At 38.8% G+C, this 23282-nt stretch overlaps 1 protein-coding gene and 1 pseudogene across 2 annotated transcripts in view; both read right to left on the reverse strand.

The window, feature by feature from the left end:
* The window catches only part of OXSR1 (oxidative stress responsive kinase 1), a 101984-nt gene that overhangs the window by 66045 nt on the left and 12657 nt on the right, over positions 1–23282 (reverse strand). The window contains exons 2-3 of one of the 2 annotated variants that reach the window (XM_007462687.1): positions 19442–19554; positions 13828–13936 (exon numbers count right to left, since the gene is read on the reverse strand). In XM_007462687.1, the coding sequence (XP_007462749.1) occupies positions 13828–13936; positions 19442–19554 (222 nt within the window). The remainder of the gene's footprint in view (positions 1–13827; positions 13937–19441; positions 19555–23282) is intronic. The other variant, XM_007462688.1, reaches the window with a different exon arrangement.
* LOC103071956 (transformer-2 protein homolog alpha pseudogene) lies at positions 2453–3262 on the reverse strand (annotated as a pseudogene).

The raw sequence follows: 23282 nt of genomic DNA on the forward strand, positions 1-23282 counted from the left end.
GCCGGTGCTCCACAACGGGAGGGGCCGCAGCAGTGAGAGGCTCGCGTACCGCAAAAAAAAAAACAAAAAAAGCAATGTAAAACTTTAACTGTCCAAGAAAATCATTACTAAATATTAAAAAAAAATTGAAAAAGTGGTGAAGCAGCTGCTGGTTAATGACCCTTGTTAAATCTGTTAATTGTAGCTCAATCAAATTAATTACTCAGTCAACATGTTCATTTGCACAGTTTATTTTTATGAAAAAACACTCGAGTCCAAAATTAACGCACTCATTTTAGTTAGGTATTTTTACCAAGAAGTTTTAACCAATCTTTAGCCACTGGGTGTTGCTTGTGTCTTCCTAACCCATACAAGTTTTCAAAGGGGCCACAATTTGCTTAGTCTGAGTATTCCATTTCAGATTAACAGAAACACCCTCCACTGTTGCTTGACCATCCAAAGCTGGTCACTCTTTTTTTTTTTTTTTTTTTTTTGCGGTACGCGGGCCTCTCACTGTTGTGGTCTCTCCCGTTGCGGAGCACAGGCTCCGGACGCGCAGGCTCAGCGGCCATGGCTCACGGGCCCAGCCGCTCCGCGGCATGTGGGATCTTCCCGGACTGGGGCACGAACCCGTGTCCCCTGCAGCGGCAGGTGGACGCAACCACTGCGCCACCAGGGAAGCCCTGGTCACTCTTAATAACAGGTATTTTTTACCTAGGTCCTGCTCAGTGTCAAGGAAGTCCCATGCCTTTTTATCTCTTAGAAGATGACAAAGCATCCTTAAACCACAAAATAATTCCCTAACACAGTGTATTAAATTAGATTTCTGCATTTCTGTAGTTCGTCCCTTTCAGTCCTACAGGTACTTCATCTGTTTTTTTTAAAGACTTAACGTTTTCTTTTCATAAATTTATTTTATTTTATTTATTTTTGGCTGCGTCGGGTCTTTGTTGCTGCGCATGGGCTCTCTCTAGTTGTGGCGAGCAGAGTCTACTCTTCGTTGCAGTGCGCGGGGTCCTCATTGCAGCAGCTTCTCTTGTTGCAGAGCACGAGCTATAGGCGCGTGGACTTCAGAAGTTGTGGTGCACAGGCTCAGTTGCTCCAAGGCACGTGGGATCTTCCCCGACCAGGGCTCGAACCAGTGTCCCCTGTGTTGGTAGGCAGATTTTTAACCGCTGCGCCACCAGGGAAGCCCCCCTTCGTTTTTTAAATATTTGTTAGGAACGACGTTTTTCATATAAATTTATTTATTTATTTATTTTTGGCTGCGTTGGGTCTTCATTGCTGCACGTGGGCTTTCTCTAGCTGTGGCGAGTGGGGGCTACTCTTTGTTGCAGTGCGCGGGCTTCCCATTGCGGTGGCTTCTCTTGTTGCAGAACATGGGCTGTAGGCACACCGGCTTCAGTAGTTGTGGCACGCAGGCTCAGTACTTGGGGCTCACGGGTTCTAGAGTATAGGCTCCATAGCTGTGGCACACGGGCTTAGTTGCTCCGCAGGATGTGGGACCTTCCCGGACCAGGGCTCGAACCTGTGTCCCCTGCATTGGCAGGCGGGTTCTTAACCACTGCGGCACCAGGGAAGTCCCTTCATCTTTTCCTTTTTGAAGCTTTCTCTTTTTTTTTTCCCAAAGAAATTAACTTTTATTTGAAAGGAGACTACCCTTTCCCTCACTATTTCTAAGGACTCTATACAATAGCCTGCTTAAACCATTTTCCCAATACCAAAATTTCTAACAGCAAAGCATACAACTGCTCTAAATAATAAATAATAAGGCTTGTCCTGCACTGATTAAACTTCAATAATTTCAACATAAAAATCACACTTAACATTTTTAAGTTTTAACAAATGTATTTTAAATACAACATGTTTTGTAGGAGTCCACAAGGTTTTTATCTCTAAAAAAAGACATAATTTTGGGGGTTCAAAAATTCCATTCTTCAAAAGAAATGACCAAGTGTTTTCTTCTATAGCTTCAAACTTTCTACACTCAACTATTTGATTGCTCCATGCCACCCCAGACAAACCTGACATGACTGAACTACTTCATATGTTACTAACTTCCCCAAAAGAAAGTTTAAAAAGGAGTCTGTAGTAAATGCAGTTTTCTAATACAATATCTAACGCAAAAGAAGCTTTAAAAAGACCATTTCTTTCCTCATTTGATTAGGCAGGAGTTAATTTTCTGTAAAAGCAAAAAAGCAAACAAAAAATCATTTACAAAAGCATAACACTGGGGTTTCCTTTTTTACTCAAGATGTTCAACTACCCAAAATGACAACAATTACATCTTTAATATAATAAAAGGGGGAGAAAACAGCAATACAATTGACAAAGTGTAGAAGCTAAATAAACCAAAGATTTTTTTAAGGGTTCTTTTTAAGGAGTAGGAAGGATCAGAAGCTTGGGGAAATCCAGAATTAAACAAAAAAAGAGAAAGAGAAAAAGATGTCCTCAACTGCAACTACTCTGTTTATCAATAGTGTCCTGGGCTGTAGGACCGAGATCTTGATCGTGATCTGTATTGACTATAGTAAGGAGAAGGTGATCTTCTGTACCGGTAATCACAGTCTTCATATCTGCCATACCCACGATCATATCCTCTATCATGGTAAGAATCTCGACGTCTGCCACCTCCACCACTATGAGTTGGTCTGCCCATGTATATGTCTGGTGTAGGTGTGTGAGCTCTCTTGGTGATAGAATAATCTACACGAATTCTTCTACTGTCCAGCTCCATTCCATTTGCCCTTTCCATAGCCTCCTTTGAGTCATCTATTCTCTCGAAATAAACAAAAGCAAACCCTTGTGATCGTCCAGTTCGCTGGTCATAAACCACATTGACACCACTCAATGGTCCATATCGAGAAAATACTTCGCAAAGATCTCTCTCTGTTGTGTACAAACTGAGGCCAAACACTCCTAGACAAGTGTTGGGATCTGGATTTGCCCTGCTGCCTGTATGTCTTCTCTGGTTAAACAATGGAGAATGACTTTGGCTCCTTCGACGCTGGTATTCTGGTGTATAGGACCTACTTCGAGGTCGTCTCCTATGAGAGTGAGAATGGGATCTGGATCAAGTGTAACGTCTATGAGAATGCCTCCTTGACCTCGACCTGGATTTTGATCTTGACCGAGAATGGGATTCAAAGTGTTTGGAAACTCTTGATGGACTACGAGATCCTGACCTGCTCTCCAATGTTACATGAGCAGGAGTTCCCACTGGAGATTTTGACTGAGAGTGAGACTCTCTGCCCTCGAAGTTGTTCTCCTCTACGTCACTCATGTCGGCCAGGCACTCCCCAGAACTAAATAAGAGACAAGTCTCAGCTTGAGGGCCAATGGCCTAATCAACCAGCTGACTGGACCGTGGGGAGGAGGAAAGAGTCGGCAACAACAGCCGCTCCACTCCACTCCACTCCCACTCGGTCACAGGCTCCAGCAAAATCTTCACCAGCTTTCTTAATTACTTTGATTTCTAAAAATCTTATATTGCAATTTGGTGCTAATAAATGGTAGAAACAGCTATTTAGACAGAAAGTGATTCCAATTTCTAAAGATTAACTTTCTATACTAATAAGTTCCAACACTCAAAATCAGAGTTCTAATTATTTAATTAACAAAAGATAAGAATATTATAGCCATAAGGGAGCATTACAAAATAATTATAATGACGCACTTAAACTTATTTTGACCATGTTGTCCATTTGGTCGATGGGCTTAAGACTGCCAGTTGCAATTCATTTTACATTTAATTAGCTTATTAAATTCTATATCAGTACAATGTTGCTACAATCAAAATATGCTTTTGATTTACATATTTTGGCTGAGGAAGTGAATATAAAAGAATGTAGCCTAAACATACTTCTATTAACTCTGGCTATTTACATTTTAAAATTATTCAAACGGAGCCCCCGCTTCTCAATGGGCCCCTCCTCTCACTCTCTCTGCTCCAGCTGTGATCCCCCATCAGCTCCCAGGACACACCACACTGCTCCATCCTGCCTCCAGTCACTCTCAGTACAGTGTTCCCTCTATCTTTGGATTCCTTCCCCCATTCTTCCCGATACCACCTCCACCTCACATTTCACCTGGCTAATTATTACCTGTTCTTCAGGTCTCCTGAAGAACGTCACCTCCTAAAGACTGCGCAGTCTCTGTATCTTGCCACAGCCATTCTCCCTCAATAAAGTTAGGTTCTCCTGGTACTTATTCCCATGATACCTGATACTTCTTCATGGCACTCTACACCCTTATAATTACTTAATTATAACTTTTACTTATTAGCTATAAGGCCCATAATAGCAAGGAACTGATGGTTTGATTCACCAGTGTATTGGTAATCAATAAGCATTTGATGAAAGGCTTTTTAATTGAGCTATCTTGACAGTTTCCTCCTATTTAAAAGAATTTTTTTAAGTTGTGCTTAGTTCTATCTTTTGTTTTCTAAATATTACTTAATGTATCTCTTCAGTTTGAATATGTATTTATAACTACAAAAGATTATATTTTCTTAAAAAAGATGTAAAATTTTTAATATTTTTAAAGTAAACATTTAGATATAATATTATGTTGACTCATAAAATTATAAGTAATTATAAAAAGAATTAATGCCTGGAATATATTTGAAAATTATCATCCAGGGAATCTGCTGAGCGCTATGCTAGAAAAATTGGGCACCACCCCAGGAAACTTAAGACCAGGAGGAACAGAGAGGTACACTGAAAACACATCCCACTCAGCTACATATCCTGCCCTTTCTGTGATCAGGACATATACTCACTGAGAGAGGACCGGGGATTCTTTAAAAAAAATTTTTTTTTTTAAGGCATTCTGCTTAGGAGTAGCAGAAAGGATGGGCTGGCATACAGCTATGGATAACAGAATTAAGCAGACAACTTATTCCTGTTCATCAGAGGACTTTTTAGCAAAACATTAAAAACTTTGTATTACACATTTTTGTAAATTACATATAAAGAAAATTATGCTGTAGGTGATCAAAAATGAAAGATACAATATTACCTAATATTCCCATATCTGTCCACACTGAAAGAACCATGCTTGACCACCATCTTGAAAGGTGGTTGGTGTTAGCAAGGCTTCCAATCATCATATGAACAGGGCCTTTAACAAAGTAATCCAGTTTCTCCAGTGTGTCACTAATGGGATTGAAACAAAAAGGTGATTCTGGCTACACTGAAAAGCATCAAATAACAAGGGATTATTATTATTAATGATTAAAATTTCTTGTGCACCTATTACATGTCAGCATACTGGGGGATGCTTTGCATAGTCATCTCATTTACTCCTCCCCAATACCCCGAAATGCAGAAAGGCATCCCCATTTAACAGACAAGAAAATAGGTTCAAAGAGTTGAAAAAGTTTGCCCAGTGACACAACTGCTAAGTAGAAAACCTGGAATTTAATTCTAAAGCCTACGACTTTCCTTAAAAGGCTCTCTGGGTAAGTAAGGTGTTCAATGAGTAGTGGTGTTGACATGGCAAATAAACATGGATTCTCTTTTGTGTAACCCTACAATCCAAAATGGAAGATCATGCTCCCACATGAAATATATATGCAAACAAGTCGCACAGTGATGGGAAAGTCAGGCAGCTCCATCAATCACTTGTCCTCTCCATCTTGCCACATCATTCAAATCCATGCCATAACCAAATGCCTGATTTACTACATGGCATGGGTCCTTGAGTAACCATAAGAAAATCTTCAATCTATACAATACTAAGGGTCCACTGTTTGCAATCAGCAATACTTACACTTTATTCTAAGGACTTTATTCTAAGGACTAAAGCAGAAATAACTGTAAATATAATAGTGCAGGATAAAGTATGTAATTAATTATGTTAATTTACATGTTAATGTAATTAATTATGTTAATTATGTTAATATGGGGGGACCAAGATTTTCTGTGTAAGAGTAAAGAGATTCAAATAAAGTTTTTTTTTTTTTTTTTTTTCCTTGCGTTATGCGGGCCTCTCACTGTTGTGGCCTCTCCCATTTGCGGAGCACAGGCTCCGGACGCGCAGGCTCAGTGGCCATGGCTCACGGGCCCAGCCGCTCCGCGGCATGTGGGATCCTCCCGAAACGGGGCACGAACCCGCGTCTCCTGCATCGGCAGGCGGACTCTCAAGCACTGCGCCACCAGGGAAGCCCTCAAATAAAGTTTTAAACGTCTGTAATGTTAAACTTGAACTGTCAAATCATGACTTATTTTTAATATGCTACAATATATTTCCAAGCTCTTTCAACTAGAAACAATGACAAAGTAGCAGCAATGAGCATCCCAAGAATCCAAGTTATACTTTCTAAATACCACTCCCCATAAAAAGGATCAGGGCTCCTTAGAATATTTGCTGATTCTGAGAAAAGCAATATAAATGTGAACCTTTATCCTGAACTAAAAATCAAGGAAGTTATCAAAGATTGATGGATTCATGTCAAAAGGACACAACAGAAAGCTTGAAGGGACTCCCACTGACAAAATTTTGGATAACCTGATCATCAAAAGAATAGAGTATAGCTGAGAAAGACACTGAATATATAAAAATCCTTGAGTCTATATAGTGATACTCCAAAAAATGAAAGCATTACTCAATGGGAAAAAGGAAAAAAAAAATCACTGGCAGTGATTATTAAACTAACTTTTTACTCTGAAAATAGGTCCTTAAAAAAACACATTTATTCTGCCTTTTCAGTAGGAACTACAGTATAGGTTAATCAAAAAGCCCCAGTTAGGGCTTCTCTGGTGGCGCAGTGGTTGAGAGTCCGCCTGCCGATGCAGGGAACACGGGTTTGTGCCCCGGTCTGGGAAGATCCCACATGCCGCGGAGCGGCTGGGCCCATGAGCCACGGCCGCTGGGCCTGCGCGTCCGGAGCCTGTGCTCCGCAACGGGAGAGGCCACAACAGTGAGAGGCCCGCGTACAGCAAAAAAAAAAAAAAAAAAAAAGCCCCAGTTAATAAGGGAAAGTTCCTTTACAGAGAAGAATGCCAGTTTATAACTGTAAAAAAAAAAAAAAAAAAAAAAAAAAGGGCGGAATAGGAAAAATTACCATTCTGCAAACCCTGACAAACTAATTGAGACAAGCAAGGATTGTTAATGGATGCTAAAAATCATTACACAAAAGACTGGGGAACTGGATACTCACAATGCCAAAGTATCATCCCACAGATTACTTGCCTGCTGCAAAGGGAAATAAAGCTTACTTTTCCATGGAGAGGCCTGGCTGTCATAATCTTAAGCAATCAAAATTAATATCACCATTAAAGATACAACCAGATAGCAAATACTACCTGATGTGATGCAATATGAAGTACACAGCACCACCTACAAAATATTCGGTCCAAACAACACTTTAGGTCTTGTTTTAATTTGTAGGAAACAGAGGAATATAAATCAGGTTAAACATCACCAGGAAGAAATAACCAGTTAAATCCAGAATGTGGAGTAGCTGCGTGCTGCTAGTACTGCTCAATGCTCCAGATCACAGGGCCAGGGGCAACATCTCTGCACATGGCCCCGCTGAGCCAAGGTGTCATGTGCAGAGCTTCTGCACACAGCCCGCCAAGCTCAAGTATCAGGTGCAGCCATTTCATGCTAGGAACTCTTGCCTGAATTGCCAGGAAGAAGGCCACTGCACGCAGTACTCTATGAGCAAGTGAAACTAGACTAGGCACAAAGGAAAAAACATGAAATGTAGATGCTCTAGCAACAGGAGTAATGGAAAATTTCCCTAAATCTGCCCTCAAGCTTTTCCTTGATTGATCTGTGACTATGGAACACTTCAAAACTAAATAGTGTGAAGAGATAAACCTTCAAGATAGCGGAGGAGTAAGACGTGGAGATCACCTTCCTACCCACAAATACATCAAAATTACATCTATGTGTGGAACAACTCCTACAGAACACCTACTGAACGCTGGCAGAGGACCTCAGACTTCCCAAAAGCCGTGTGGCTGATAGGGTCTTTGTGGTCCGGCTGGCTGTCAGGTCTGAGCCTCTGAGGTGGGAGAGCCGAGCTCAGGACATTGGTTGACCAGAGACCTCCCAGCCCCACATAATATCAATCGGCGAGAGCTCTCTCAGAGATCTGCATCTCAATGCTAAGACCCAGTTTCACTCAACGACCAGCAAGCTCCAGTGCTGGACACCCCATGCCAAACAACTAGCAAGACAGGAACACAACCCCACCCATTAGCAGAGAGGCTGCTTAAAATCATAATAAGGTCACAGACACCCCAAAACACACCACCAGACGTGGACCTGCCCACCAGAAAGACAAGATCCAGCCTCATCCACCAGAACACAGACACCAGTCCCCTCCATCAGGAAGCCTACACAACCCACTGAACCAACCATCCCCACTGGGGGCAGACACCAAAAACAACGGGAACTACAAACCTGTAGGCTGCAAAAAGGAGACCCCAAACACAGTAAGTTACGCAAAATGAGAGGACAGAGAAATACACAGCAGATGAAGGAGCAATGGTAAAAACCCACCAGACCAAACAAATGAAGAGGAAATAGGCAGTCTACCTGAAAAAGAATTCAGAGTAATGATAGTAAAGATGATCTAAAATCTTGGAAATAGAATGGAGAAAATACAAGAAACATTTAATAAGGACCTAGAAGAACTAAAGAGCAAATAAACAATGATGAACAACACAATAAATTACATAAAAAATTCCCGAGAAGGAATCAACAGCAGAATAACTGAGGCAGAAGAACGGATAAGTGACCTGGAAGATAAAATAGTGGAAATAACTACCACAGAGCAGAATAAAGAAAAAAGAATGAAGAGAACTGAGGAAAGTCACAGAGACCTCTGGGACAACATTAAACGCACCAACATTCAAATTATAGGGGTCCTAGAAGAAGAAGAGAAAAAGAAAGGGACTGAGAAAATATTTGAAGAGATTATAGCTGAAAACTTCCCAATATGGGAAAGGAAATAGTTGATCAAGTCCAGGATGTGCAGAAAACCCATACAGGATAAATCCAAGGAGAAACACACCAAGACACCTATTAATCAAACTATCAAAAATTAAATACAAAGAAAAAATACTGAAGCAGCAAGGGAAAAGCAACAAACAACATACAAGGGAATCCTCATAAGGTTAACAGCTGATCTTTCAGCAGAAACTCTGCAAGCCAGAAGGGACTGGCAGGATATATTTAAAGTGATGAAAGGGAAAAACCTGCAACCAAGATTAATCTATCCAGCAAGGATCTCATTCAGATTCAATGGAGAAATTAAAACCTTTACAGACAAGCAAAAGCTAAGAGAATTCAGCACCACCAAGCCTGCTTTACAACAAATGCTAAAGGAACTTCTCTAGGCAGGAAACACAAGAGAAGGAAAAGACCTACTGTAACAAACCCAAAACAATTAAGAAAATGGTAATAAGAACATCCATATCAATAATTACCTTAAATGTAAATGGATTAAATGCTCCAACCAAAATACACAGACTCGCTGAATAGATACAAAAACAAGACCCGTATATATGCTGTCTACGAGAGACCCACTTCAGACCTAGGGACACATACAGACTGAAAGTGTGTTGATGGAATAACATATTCCATGCAAGTGGAAATCAAAAGAAAGCTAGAGTAGCAATTCTCATATCAGACAAAATAGACTTTAAAATAAAGACTATTACAAGAGACAAAGGACACTACATAATGATCAAGGGACCAATCCAAGAAGATATAACAACTGTAAATATTTATGCACCCAATATTGGAGCACCTCAATACTTAAGGAAAATGATAACAGCCATAAAAGGGGAAATCCACAGAAACACAATAATAGTAGGGGACTTCAAAACCACACTTTCACCAATGACAGATCAACCAAAATGAAAATAAATAAGGAAACACAAGCTTTAAATGACACATTAAACAAGATGGATTTAATTGATATTTATAGGACATTCCATCCAAAACGAACAGAATACACTTTCTTCTCAAGTGCTCATGGAACATTCTCCAGGATAGATCATATCTTGGGTAACGAATCAAGTCTTGGTAAATTTAAGAAAAGTCAAATCGTATCAAGTATCTTCTCCGACCATGCTATGAGACTAGATATCAATTACAGGAAAAAAACTGTAAAAAATACAAACACATGAGGCTAAAAAATATGCTCCTAAATAACGAAGAAATCAATGAAGATATCAAAGAGGAAATCAAAACATACCTAAAAACAAATGACAATGAAAACATGACAACCCAAAACCTATGGGATGTAGCAAAAGCAGTTCTAAGAGGGAAGTTTATAGCAATACAATCCTACCTCAAGGAACAAGAAAAATCTCAAATGAACAACCTAACCTTACATCTAAAGCAACTAGAGAAAGAAGAACAAAAAAACCCCAAAGTTAGCAGAAGGAAAGAAATCATAAAGATCAGATCAGAAATAAATGAAAAAGAAATGAAAGATACGATAGCAAAGATCAATAAAACTAAAAGCTGGTTCTTTAAGAAGATAAACAAAATTGATAAACCATTAGCCAGATTCATCAAGAAAAAAAGGGAGAAGACTCAAATCAACAGAATTAGAAATGAAAAAGGAGAAGTAACAACCGACACTGCAGAAATACAAAAGATCATGAGGGATGACTACAAAAAACTCTATGCCAATAAAATGGACAATCTGGAAGAAATGGACAAATTCTTAGAAAAGCACAACCTTCCAAGACTGAACCAGGAAGAAATAGAAAAAATAAACAGACCAATCATAAGCACTGAAATTGAAACTGTGATTAAAAATCTTCCAACAAACAAAAGCCCAGGACCAGATGGCTTCACAGGCGAATTCTATCAAACATTTAGAGAAGAGCTAACACTTATCCTCCTCAAACTCTTCCAAAATATACCAGAGGGAGGAACACTCCCAAACTCATTCTACCATCACCCTGACACCAAAAACAGACAAAGATGTCACAAAAAAAGAAAACTATAGGCCAATTTCACTGATGAACATAGTTGCAAAAATCCTCAACAAAATACTAGCAAACAGAATCCAACAGCACAGTAAAAGGATCATACACCACGATCAAGTGGGGTTTATCCCAGGAATGCAAGGATTCTTCAATATATGCAAATCAATCAATGTGATACACCATATTAACAAACTGAAGGATAAAAACCATATGATAATCTCAATAGATGCAGAAAAAAGCTTTCAACAAAACTCAACACACATTTATGATAAAAACCCTCCAGAAAGCAGGCATAGAGGGTATTTACCTCAACATAATAAAGGCCATATATGACAAACCCACAGTGAACATTGTTCTCAATGGTGAAAAACTGAGAGCATTTCCACTAAGATAAGGAACAAGACAAGGTTGCCCACTCTCACCACTATTATTCCACATAGTTTTGGAAGTTTTAGCCACAGCAATCAAAGAAAAAGAAATAAAAGGAACTCAAATCGGAAAAGAAGAAGTAAAACTGTCACTGTTTGCAGATGACATGATACTGTACATAGAGAATCCTAAATCTGCTACCAGAAAACTACTAGAATTAATCAATGAAATTAGTAAAGTAGCAGGATACAAAATTAATGCACAGAAATATCTTGCATTCCTAAACACTAATGATGAAAAATCTGCAAGGGAAATTAAGGAAACACTCCCATTTATCACTGCAACAAAAAGAATAAAATACCTAGGAATAAACCTACCAAAGGAGACAAAAGACCTGTATGTAGAAAACTATAAGACACTGATGAAAGAAGTTAAAGATGGTACAAACAGATGGGAGAGATACACCATGTTCTTGGATTGGAAGAATCAACATTGTGAAAATGACTATACTACCCAAAGCAATCTACAGGTTCAATACAATCCCTATGAAACTACCACTGGCATTTTTCACAGAACTAGAACAAAAAAATTTCACAATTTGTATGGAAACAAAAAAGACCCCAAATAGCTAAAGCAATCTTGAGAAAGAAAAACAGAGCTGGAGGAATCAGGCTTCCTGTCTTCAGACTATACTACAAAGCTATAGTAATCAAGACAGTATGGTACTGGCACAAAAACAGAAATATGGATCAATGGGACAGGATAGAAAGCCCAGAGATAAACCCAGGCACATATGGTCACCTTATCTTTGATAAAGGAGGCAAGAATATACAATGGAGAAAAGACAGCCTCTTCAATAAGTGGTGCTGGGAAAACTGGATGGCTTCAGGTTAAAGAATGAAATTATAATGCTCCTTAACACCATACACAAAAATAAACTCAAAATGGATTAAAAACCTAAATGTAAGGTCAGACACTATAAAACTCTTAGAGGAAAATATAGGCAGAACACTCTATGACATAAATCACAGCAAGATCCTTTTTGACCCATCTCCTGGAAAAATGGAAATAAAACAAAAATAAACAAATGGGACCTAATGAAACTCAAAAGCTTTTGCACAGCAAAGGAAACCATAAACAAGACAAAAAGACAACTCTCAGAATGGGAGAAAATATTTGCAAACGAAGTAACTGACAAAGGATTAATCTCCAAAATATATAAGCAGCTCATGCAGCTCAATATCAAGAAAACAAACAACTCAATACAAAATTGGGCAGAAGACCTAAATAGACATTTCTCCAAATAAGATATACAGATTGCCAATAAACACATGAAAGGATGCTCAACATCACTAATCATTAGAGAAATGCAAATCAAAACTACAATGAGGTATCATCTCACACCGGTCAGAATGGCCATCATCAAAAAATCTGCAAACAACAAATGCTGGAGAGGGTGTGGAGAAAAGGGAACCCTCCTACACTGTTGGTGGGAATGTAAATTGATACAGCCACTATGGAGAACAGTATGGAGGTTCCTTAAAAAACTAAAAACAGAACTACCATATGACCCAGCAATACCACTACTGGGCATATACCCTGAGAAAACCATAACTCAAAAAGAGTCATGTACCACAATGTTCATGGCAGCACTATTTACGCTAGCCAGGACATGGAAGCAGCCTAAGTGTCCATCGACAGATGAATGGATAAAGAAGATGTGGCATACATATACAATGGCATATTACCCAGCCATAAACAGAAACTGAGTTATTTGTAGTGAGGTGGATGTACCTAGAATCTGTCACACAGAGTGAAGTAAGTCAGAAAGAGAAAAACAAATACCGTATGCTAACACATATATAAGGAATCTAAGAAAAAACAACTCGTTCTGAAGAACCTAGGGCCAGGACAGGAATAAAGACACAGACACAGAGAGTGGACTTAAGGACACAGGGAGGGGGAAAGGTAAGCTGGGACGAAGTGAGAGAGTGGCATTACACTACCAAATGTAAAATAGATAGCTAGTGGGAAGCAGCCACATAGCACAGGGAGATCAGCTCGGTGCTTTGTGACCACCTAGAGGGGTGGGATAAGGAGTGTGGGAGGGAGATGCAAGAGGGAGGGGATATGGGGATATATGTATACATATAGCTGCTTCACTTTGTTATACAGCAGCAACTAATACAACAATGTAAAGCAATTATACTCCAATAAAGATGTTAAAAAAAAATTCAGAATGTGGGACAAGATAGACCCTTCAGACCAGACCCTTCAGTAAGTCTGCCTCATGGAAGAGAGGAAGTAGGAGGGAACCATCCAAGATTAAGAGTAATTGAAGAGGCACGACAAACAAATGCAACATGTGAAACTTGTCTCAGCTTGTACACTATTATCATTAGATACTGTATTCTCAGTATCTCCTCAAATGTAAATGTCCATGAAAACCAAAACAAGAAAAACATCTGTATAAATTTCCCAAACCATGGAAGTTGACATTTCATTGTACTCTACTCACCTCCACTTAGTAGCTTCATGACTAGCCACAGCTCATCTTTTACCACAAAAGACGTGTAGTAAGACACAATATTAGGATGATGGCACTGACTCATGGCTTGAATTTCTTTCTGCAAAGAAGAGAAAACATGGTAATTCATTATATGCAAGCCTAAAACAACACTAGAAGTTACTGAATCCAGATCTGGGAATTCCAAAGACTATGTCACAACCTTTCTGGGATTTTCATGCCTGACCTCTGCAAGAATGGTTAAACCAAAAAAACCGCTTGGTTTCCCTCAGTCCATTCTGACTCTTACTCCTTTCACTCGTTAAACTAGCGATCTCTGAAACCAGAAACATGCACTATTTATCACACCCTGCCACAGCACCACAGAGGCCTCCACTGGGACACATATTTTTACTTCCAGGTGCCCTTAAAGAACCATCTTGGGAAATCAGGTTTAACAGTCACAGAGGATAATTATCAATACTAATAAACAAAGGGTGGCTTGTTTGTTTTTCTTCTCCAAAACATTGTTTCATCTCATTTTTGTGAAATGATTAACAGTTCCCACTTTAAAGAGGCCATAAACTAAATCCAAAGTAGACACCTGAGCCCAAAGTCTCAGCTTATACTATCTCATTCGAATTTAATGAATTTAAATTAGATTTGGTGTGATAAAATGCCTTATAAAAGCCCTGTGTGGTCAGGGCCCTGCTTACCTCTCCATCATTCCTACTGCCTTCACTGCCCCCTACCCCCAACATACCCCAGTCCTATGATCCAGCCATAGTAACTTCAAGTGAGCCATGCTTCTTCTAACCATGGACATTTAACCCTGTTGTTCCCTCTGCCTCAAATACACTTCCCTCATTTTCACCTAGCTGAAAACACCAATTCTTCCTTCTGATCTCAGCCAAAATACCACTTCCTCCCAACTTCCCAGGTTGAGTTAGTTAGGTGTCCCTTCTCTTGGCTTCCAAGCTCTGTGCATATCTCCTTACATCACAGCACATATGTACTGGATAGTACATTGGATGCTTATTTGTCTGTCCTTCCCTGCTAGACTGACAACTCCAAGAAGGTAAGTACTTAAAAGTGGACTCATACACATGGTGCGAATTATCATACGATACTGTAATTGCCTATTTATTTTTCTGCATCCCTCACAAAACTGTAGCTCAGTGAGAGGTCAGACTGTATACTGGCACTTATTGTGCCTGGCACACAGTATACCCTCAATAAATATTTGCTGAATGAATAAAATCCTATAGCACTTTATACAGCTTTTTACTTACTGATGTATTAATACTTGCCCTATGCCCTTGGTATTTGTTCAGTAAGATCAATTGTGTAAAGGTTGCCCATAATTCCTGATTCATAAGAAATGTTCAATAAACACTAGTTTTTCCATTCTCATTTTCTCTACTTGAATGTAAATTCTTTTACAGCAAGGACTTTGTTGTGTGCATTTTTGCTACCCACTAAGTTACCAGCACAGTCTTCCACACTAAAAGGTAAGGAAGTATGAAGGATAAGGAAGAAGAACTAAAGTAAACACCTGCTTATTGACATAGTTATACAGGATTTGAAGAGATAAGGTATGTACATATAAGAGGGAATATGAAGAGAACAGCATATATGTGCCAAATGAGCAGTAAAGATAGTAAATGTTACAAGAATCCAGAGGAAAGAACAGTTAAGGTAGGCAAGAAGTCTTCAAAGAGAAGGTGGGAACTATGTTTAGTTCTGCAGGATGTGGGATGTTATAGCAGTACAAGGTGCAAAGCACATAAAATTACAAAAAAAGGATGAAATAAGCAAGACAGATTTTAGACACAGGAGTAAACCTGTCTAAGTTTAAGCAGTTCATGCTTTCAACAGAAATTTACCAAATGCCTACTCTGTGCCAGGCACAGTCCTAGGTGCTTGACCACAATGGTGAACCCTCATGAAACTTACAGTCCGGTGAAGAAGTTAGACAAATACTAATTAATAACACAGACGAAGAAAGTCTGATAGGGGAAGTACTAAATGCTACATGATTTCATTGGAGAGGTGAATTACCAAAAATTAGGAGGGACAATCAGGGAAAGCTTCCTATAAGAAGTTTTACTACACTGACACTGAAATAGGAAAGATAAATATGTTTTTAGGGGTTTTGATTGTTTAATTACCTGGGACCGTATCATAAAGGAGCTTGTAACTGTGTTCAATAATTTAGGCTTCATCCTAACAGCAATGGAAAGGCATCAAAGGTTTAACTATATTTATTTTTTCATAAAAATCACTCTGGCTGTAATGTAGAAATAAAAGAGAGAAGGCAAGACTAAAAGGAAAGACTCTGTTCAGGGTTGTTGCCATGAGCTGGGTGAGATGATAATGGTCTGAAAAAAGATAAACAGCTAATTTCTCAGTTTAGATTACTGTACTATGGTTATGTTACTCTTAGGAGATGTTGGGTGAACAGCATATGGGAACTTTCTGTACTGCTTCAGCAGCTCTTCTGTAAGGTTGAGACTATCACAAAATAAAAAGTTTTAAAAAATAAGTGGTAATATGAATGAAAAGAAAGGGAAGAGTCAAGAGATGATACTAAAGAGGTATAAACAATAGGACTGGGTGACTAACTGGAGAGGAGAGGTGAAAGAGACAGAAATCACATAGGGGAGTGACAATGCAAAGAGCTGGGGTCAAATGGTCCAAGGTCTTAAATGTTAAACAAAAGGTTTTGAGCTTAATCCTGGAAAAAAGAGTACTACAAAGGGTTTTCTAAAAGAAGACTATGGCGGGGGGGGGGGGGGAAATACTAATTTACAAAACAGAAACAGACTCACAGACATGGAAAACAAACTTATGGTTACCAAAGGGGAAGGGGGGGGGGGGATAAATTGGGAATTTGAGATCAACAGATACACACTACTATATATAAAACAGATAAACAATAAAGACCTACTGTATAGCACAGGGACCTATATTCAATATCCTGTAATAACCCATAATGGAAAAGAATCTGAAAAAGTATACATATACATACATATATGTATATGTGTATGTGTATATATGTATGTATAACTCAATCATTTTGCTGTACACCTGAAACACTGTAAATCAACTACAACTAAAAAAAATTAAAAAGAAACAAACAAAAAACAACCACAACAAAAAAAGGAGGCTATCAGCCTCAGTTTCTTTAGTCATAAAGTAATAAAAAATAAGACTTTCATTCATCTTTACACTACCCTTACAGATTATGCAAAATAACTGGCAAACGACAGGAATTCATATTGGGCTTTTCAAATTCCAGTGTTAATATATGGGTTAAAAATATTGTTTTTCCAGGGCTTCCCTGGTGGCGCAGTGGTTGAGAGTCCGCCTGCCGATGCAGGGACACGGGTTTGTGCCCCGGTCCGGGAAGATCCCACATGCCACAGAGCGGCTAGGCCCGTGAGCCATGGCCGCTGAGCCTGCACATCCAGAGCCTGTGCTCCGCAACGGGAGAGGCCACAACAGTGAGAGGCCTGCGTACCGCAAAAAAAAAAAAAAAAAAAAAAAAAAAAAGGTTTTTTCCAAATACCGTATGCTAACGCATATATATGGAATCTAAAAAAGCAGTACTAATGAACCTATTGGCAGGGCAGGAATAAAGAAACAGACATAGAGAATGGACTTGAGAACATGGGGGGAAGGGGAAGCTGGGATGAAGTGAGAGTAGCACTGACATATATACACTACCCAATGTAAAATAGATAGCTAGTGGGAAGCTGCTGCATAGCACAAGGAGATCAACTCGATGCTTTGTGATGACTTAGAGGGATGGGATAGGGAGGCTGGGAGGGATGCTAAAGAGGGAGGGGATATGGGGATGTATGTATACATATAGCTGATTCAATTTGTTGTACAGCAGAAACAAACACAACACTGTAAAGCAATTATACTCCAATAAAGATGTGAAAAAAATTTTTTTAAATATTGTTTTTCTTTAACAATAAGAATTAGTTTACAATTTAGACTTCTTTTATGATCACTGCAGTTCAAATGCCCAAATGGTGCTCTAAGGTGTTGCTGGCATCTGTAAATCCAAGTTCGTCACATAGCGTTTTAATCAGCATCTCCTTCCAAGTGTGTGTTCTCTCACCAAAGACAGCGCTAGATCACTCCAGCAACCCAACTCTTCAGCTTCTGCTTATGCATTACCAACTCCTGAAGAAATACATTTGTCTCATCTGCTGAAAGTTCAATATATAATTCTATTATTATCTTTTACTTTATTCCAATTATTTCCTAAATACTCACTACAGACTACACCAGAAATTAAACCCAATCCAGGACTGATAAATCATACCAGTCTTAGTTCCCGTCCTTTCTACTATTAGCTGTACATGATCTTAGAGAAATTACTTAACAATATAACAATATTGGTTCATATTTGTGTGGCAGTTTATGGTTTTCAAGTACTATATCATTCAATCTTCAAGAAAAACCTCATAAGGGACTTCCCTGGTGGCGCAGTGGTTAAGAATCCGCCTGCCAATGCAGGGGACACGGGTTCGATCCCTGGTTCGGAAGACCCCACATGCCGCGGAGCAACTAAGCCCGTGTGCCACAACTACTGAGCCTGCACTCTAGAGCTCGCCTGCCTAGAGCCTGTGCTCTGCAACAAGAGAAGCCACCGCAATGAGAAGGCTGCACACCGCAACACAGTAGCCCCCGCTCACCGCAACTAGAGAAAGCCCATGCGCAGCAACGAAGACCCAACGCAGCCATAAATAAATAAATAAATAAATTTATTAAAGAAAAACCTCATGAGGTACACAAAGCAGAAGCAGATATTATTTCCAATTTAAACCAAAGAAACTGAGGATTTAAAAAATTAAATGATTTGGAAAAACTATTTCATTTCCCTTGCTGAGTACTTACTATATACTTAAAAACTACTCTAGGTGTCATGGAGCATAAAAGTACAAAACAATCCCTGTGTGGCTAGCTTTTAACGCCACAGAACATCTCATGCAGCTGTGGATCCTTGGGATACCCTTTCTTCTCCCTGACCCTAGCCCTTGGAGAAGCCAGTGCTGCTGGGGGGTCATTCTACCTCTCATCCTGCAACAATGGTCAGAATGCAGGTTGGTACCATGTTCCTAAAAGGCTAAAGCCTTTTAAAGGATATTTCATTTGACTCAGAAATCACAACTGCATGATACTATTTTAAGGAAAGTGAGAAGTAAGCAAGCATTGTTTATAACAACGAAGAGGAAACAAAAATCATCCAATACTAGAGAACAGGTTAGATAAAGTATTCAACGGAACACTACATACATATTGAAAGCTACATTAATTCATATTTATAGACATAGAAAGAATTCTATGATAAATTTTTAATTGAAAGAACAAGTATATGGTTACATTATTATGAAAATACAAAGATGTTTAAATGTGCACATATAGCAAGTGTCAATCTCAGAATGAGAGGACTATAATTTTTTTCTACTTACCTGGATTTTATAAATTTTACAATAAGCATTACTTATTAATGAAGAAATCACAAACCTTTTTAAAAAATAAAAAACAAAAAACTTCAAGTTATTTCCCACTCTAACATGAATATACAAGAAATACGAGAAGTACATACCAGGAGTTCATCCATGCTAGTTTGACATTTCTCAAGGTTTATCCGTTTGATCGCCACTTTCTCCTTTTTAGGGGCACAATACGCTGCTTGGACCACAGCCGTTGCTCCACTCCCTAAAGATAAATATATAAATGAGTAAATATGTAGAGGGGTAGATAAAAACAAGACATTTTAAATTCCTACATAATTTAAACAAGAGAATAATTCTTAACTTATTCTTACACTCAACAAAAAATGCAGAGAAACACTAAAAAGTAGGGTGTCAATAAAAGCAAAAGCCTTGACCATTTCATAGAACTGTCAATAACAGCACACACACACACACACACACACACACACACACACACACACAAAGTTGCTAGAGTTCCAGAAGTTCTAGAATATGATGGTGTAGGCTCACATTTCCCCGCTCTTCTCCTCTAAATACAACTAAATACCTTAGAAATAATTCAACAATCATAAAGACAATCTGAAACAGACAATCTGAAAGGTGGAAAGAAGCAGATGGGCTGGCTAGGACCCTCAGGATGTGAGGAAAAGCACTACTGTAAGCTCCCTGGGTTTTTCTTTTATCTCGCACATATCCATGAGTGGGCACCAGAACAGCCTGCTTCCTGGAACCAACAGGGATAGACAAACACAAATGAGAAAAATCCTTTCTAGCCAAAGGACTGTGAAAGGGGAAGCTCAGTAGCAACCCAGAAGACAGATTTCCCAATCCTTATCCAGGACAATCCACCCAACCCACCACAGCATCAGCATCAGCAGAGTCTCCACCCTACACCCAGACAGCAGCAGGCCAGATTCACCAAAGGGGCAACTAGGTCCCTGCCCCACACCTGGTGCAACATCCAGCCAATCTGCCCACAGCAGCAGCAGAGGGGGTGGGGGGCAGAGGGGGGGGGAACCAGACCCACACCCACCTGTCAACCCAGATAACACCTGCAGAGATTAAATAGGAGTCCTGCTGTGCCAGAAGAATAAAGCAGAAGATAATAACACTGCCAGAGCTCTGAAAACTCAATTATCATAAGAATTACATAGCTCACAAAAGTAGGTCAGGACTTACACATTAAATCTAAGTAGAGTAACTGCCTACTAAAATAGAAATTTTAAATAGGATCAGGAGTCTCCTAACATTAATATCCTAAATGTCCAATACACGATTTAAAAAAAGAAAATCACATCGTCACACCAAGAACCAGGAAAAATACACTTGAATGAGAAAAGACAATCACACTGATACAAACACCAAAATGAATTACTAGTTGGAATTATCTGACAAGAATTTTAAAGCAGCCGTCATAAAAGTGCTTCAACAAACAGTTAAGAATTATCTTAAAACAAAATAAAAAAATAGAAAAGCCTCAATAAGGAAACAGAAGTTACTAAAAAAAAAAGCACCAACTGGAAATTATACAACTAAAACATATAATTTCCAAAATATAAAACTTGCTGGAGAAGCTCAATAGAAAAATAGAGATAACAGGATAAATTCAGTGAACTTGAGGATAAGCTCAATAATTTTACTCAATCTAAACAGCAGAGAGAAAACAGACTGAAAAGAAGAACAGAGCTTCAGGGAAAAGTGGAATAATAATAAAAGCTCTAAAATCTGTGTGGTAGGTAGAATAATACCCACCCCCCAAAGGTGACCACATCCTAATCCTTGAGACCTGTGAATATTACCATAAATGGCAAAAAGACTTGGCACATGTTATTAAATTAAGGATTGAAAGATGATGCTGGATTATCTGGGTGGGCCCAATTTAATTACAAGGGTCTTTATAAAAGAGAGGAAGGAGGGTCAGAGTCAGAGAAGATGAGACAATGAAAGCAGAGGTAAGAGTAATGGAGCCATGAGCCAAGGGAGGAACCTTGAAAACATACTATACGAAGTAAACCAATCACAAAAGACCACATATTGTATGACTCCATATATATGAAATGTCCATAGAACAGGCAAATCCACAGACACAGAAAACAGATTAGTAGTTACCAGGGGCTGGGAGAAGAGGAGAATGGGAGGTTACTGCTTAATGGGTACAATTTCTTTCTGGGGTGAGGAAAATGCTCTGGAATTAGACAATGATGATGGATGCAAAACACTGTGAATATACTAAAAAAACACTAAACTGTACACTTAAAAAATGGTTAGTTTTGAACACAACATTGTAAAGCAATTATATCTCCTATAAAGATGTTAAAAAAAATGGTTAGTTTTATGTTAAGTGACATATCTTGATCTTTTTAAAAAAGGGAATACTACATACTACAAACAATTTTAACTCATAGTTCAACAATTTAGAAAAAAAGGAAGCAGGAGCACTTTCCAACTCATTTCATGAAGCCAGTATTACCAACACCAAAACAAAACAAAGACATCACAAGAAAAAACAAAACAAAACAAAATAACTACAGACCAATACCTCTCATGCACTTAGCTGCAAAATCCTTAACAAAATGTTAGCCAATTGAATCCAGCAATAGATAATACACCACAACCAAGTAGTATGTATTCCAGATATGCAAGGCTGGTACAATTAAAAAAAAAAATCAATGTAATACACTGCATCAACAGGCTAAAGAAGAAAAATCATATGAGCATATATCCACTGACACAAAAACACTTTACAAAAATTCAACACCATTCATGATAAAAAAGCTCTCAGCAAACCAGGAATAAAGGGGAACTTCTTCAACCTCACAAAGAACATCTACAAAAAAAAACCTGACCGCTAACATCATACTGGTGAAAGACTGCCTCCCCTCTAAGATTGGGAAAAAGGCTAAGATGTTCATTCTTATCACTTTTATTCAACATAGCAGTGGAAGTCCTAGACAACATAATAAAGCAAGAAAAAGAAATAAAAGGCATCCAGATTGGAAAAGAATAAAACTGTCCCTGTTTGTAGAAAAGCTTCTAAAACTAATAAAAGAGTTTAGCAAGGTTGCAAGATAAAAGATCAACACACAAAAACCAACTGCATTTCTATATACTAACAACAATCAAGCGGAAACCAAAATCTTAAAACACAGTATCATTTACAATTGCTCCCCCAAAATGAAACATTTAGGTATAAATCCAATAAAATATGAACAGGATCTATATGCTGAAAATTACAAAATACCAAACAAAGAAAACAAAAAAGACCTAAATAACTGGAGACTTACCATGTCAACGGATTCGAAAAATCAACACAGTAAAGATGTCAATACTCCCCAAACTGACTACATATAGGTTTAAGGCAATTCCTATCAAACTCCTGGCAAAGTATTCTGTACACATAGACAAGCTTACTCTAAAGTTTATATGAAAAGGGAAGGCCCTAGAATAAGCAACACCATAGTAAAGAAGATGAACAGGGCTTCCCTGGTGGTGCAGTGGTTAAGAATCTGCCTGCCAATGCAGGGAACACGGGTTTGAGCCCTGGTCTGGGAAGATCCCACACAGCGCAGAGCAACTAAGCCTGTGTGCCACGACTACTGAGCCCGCGCTCTAGAGCCCTCGAGCCACTACTACTGAAGCCTGTGTACCTAGAGCCCCTGCTCCACAACAAGAGAAGCCACCACAATGAGAAGTCTGTGCACCAGAAAGACCCAATGCAGTCAAAAATAAAATAAATAAAACTAATTAAAAAAAAAAAGAACAAAGTTGAAGGATTCATACCATCCAATTTAAAGACTTATATAGTTACAGTAATCAAGACAGTGTGATAGGCAGAGGGACAGACATACACACATACACACACACACACACACACACACACAAAACAGAACAGAGAAACCAGAAATAGATTCACACAAATGTGCCACAGTGATTTTTTTTTTTTTTTTTGTG

This window comes from Lipotes vexillifer, unplaced genomic scaffold, assembly GCF_000442215.2.
Source record: "Lipotes vexillifer unplaced genomic scaffold, Lipotes_vexillifer_v1.1 scaffold539, whole genome shotgun sequence".
Classification (NCBI taxonomy): domain Eukaryota; kingdom Metazoa; phylum Chordata; class Mammalia; order Artiodactyla; family Lipotidae; genus Lipotes; species Lipotes vexillifer.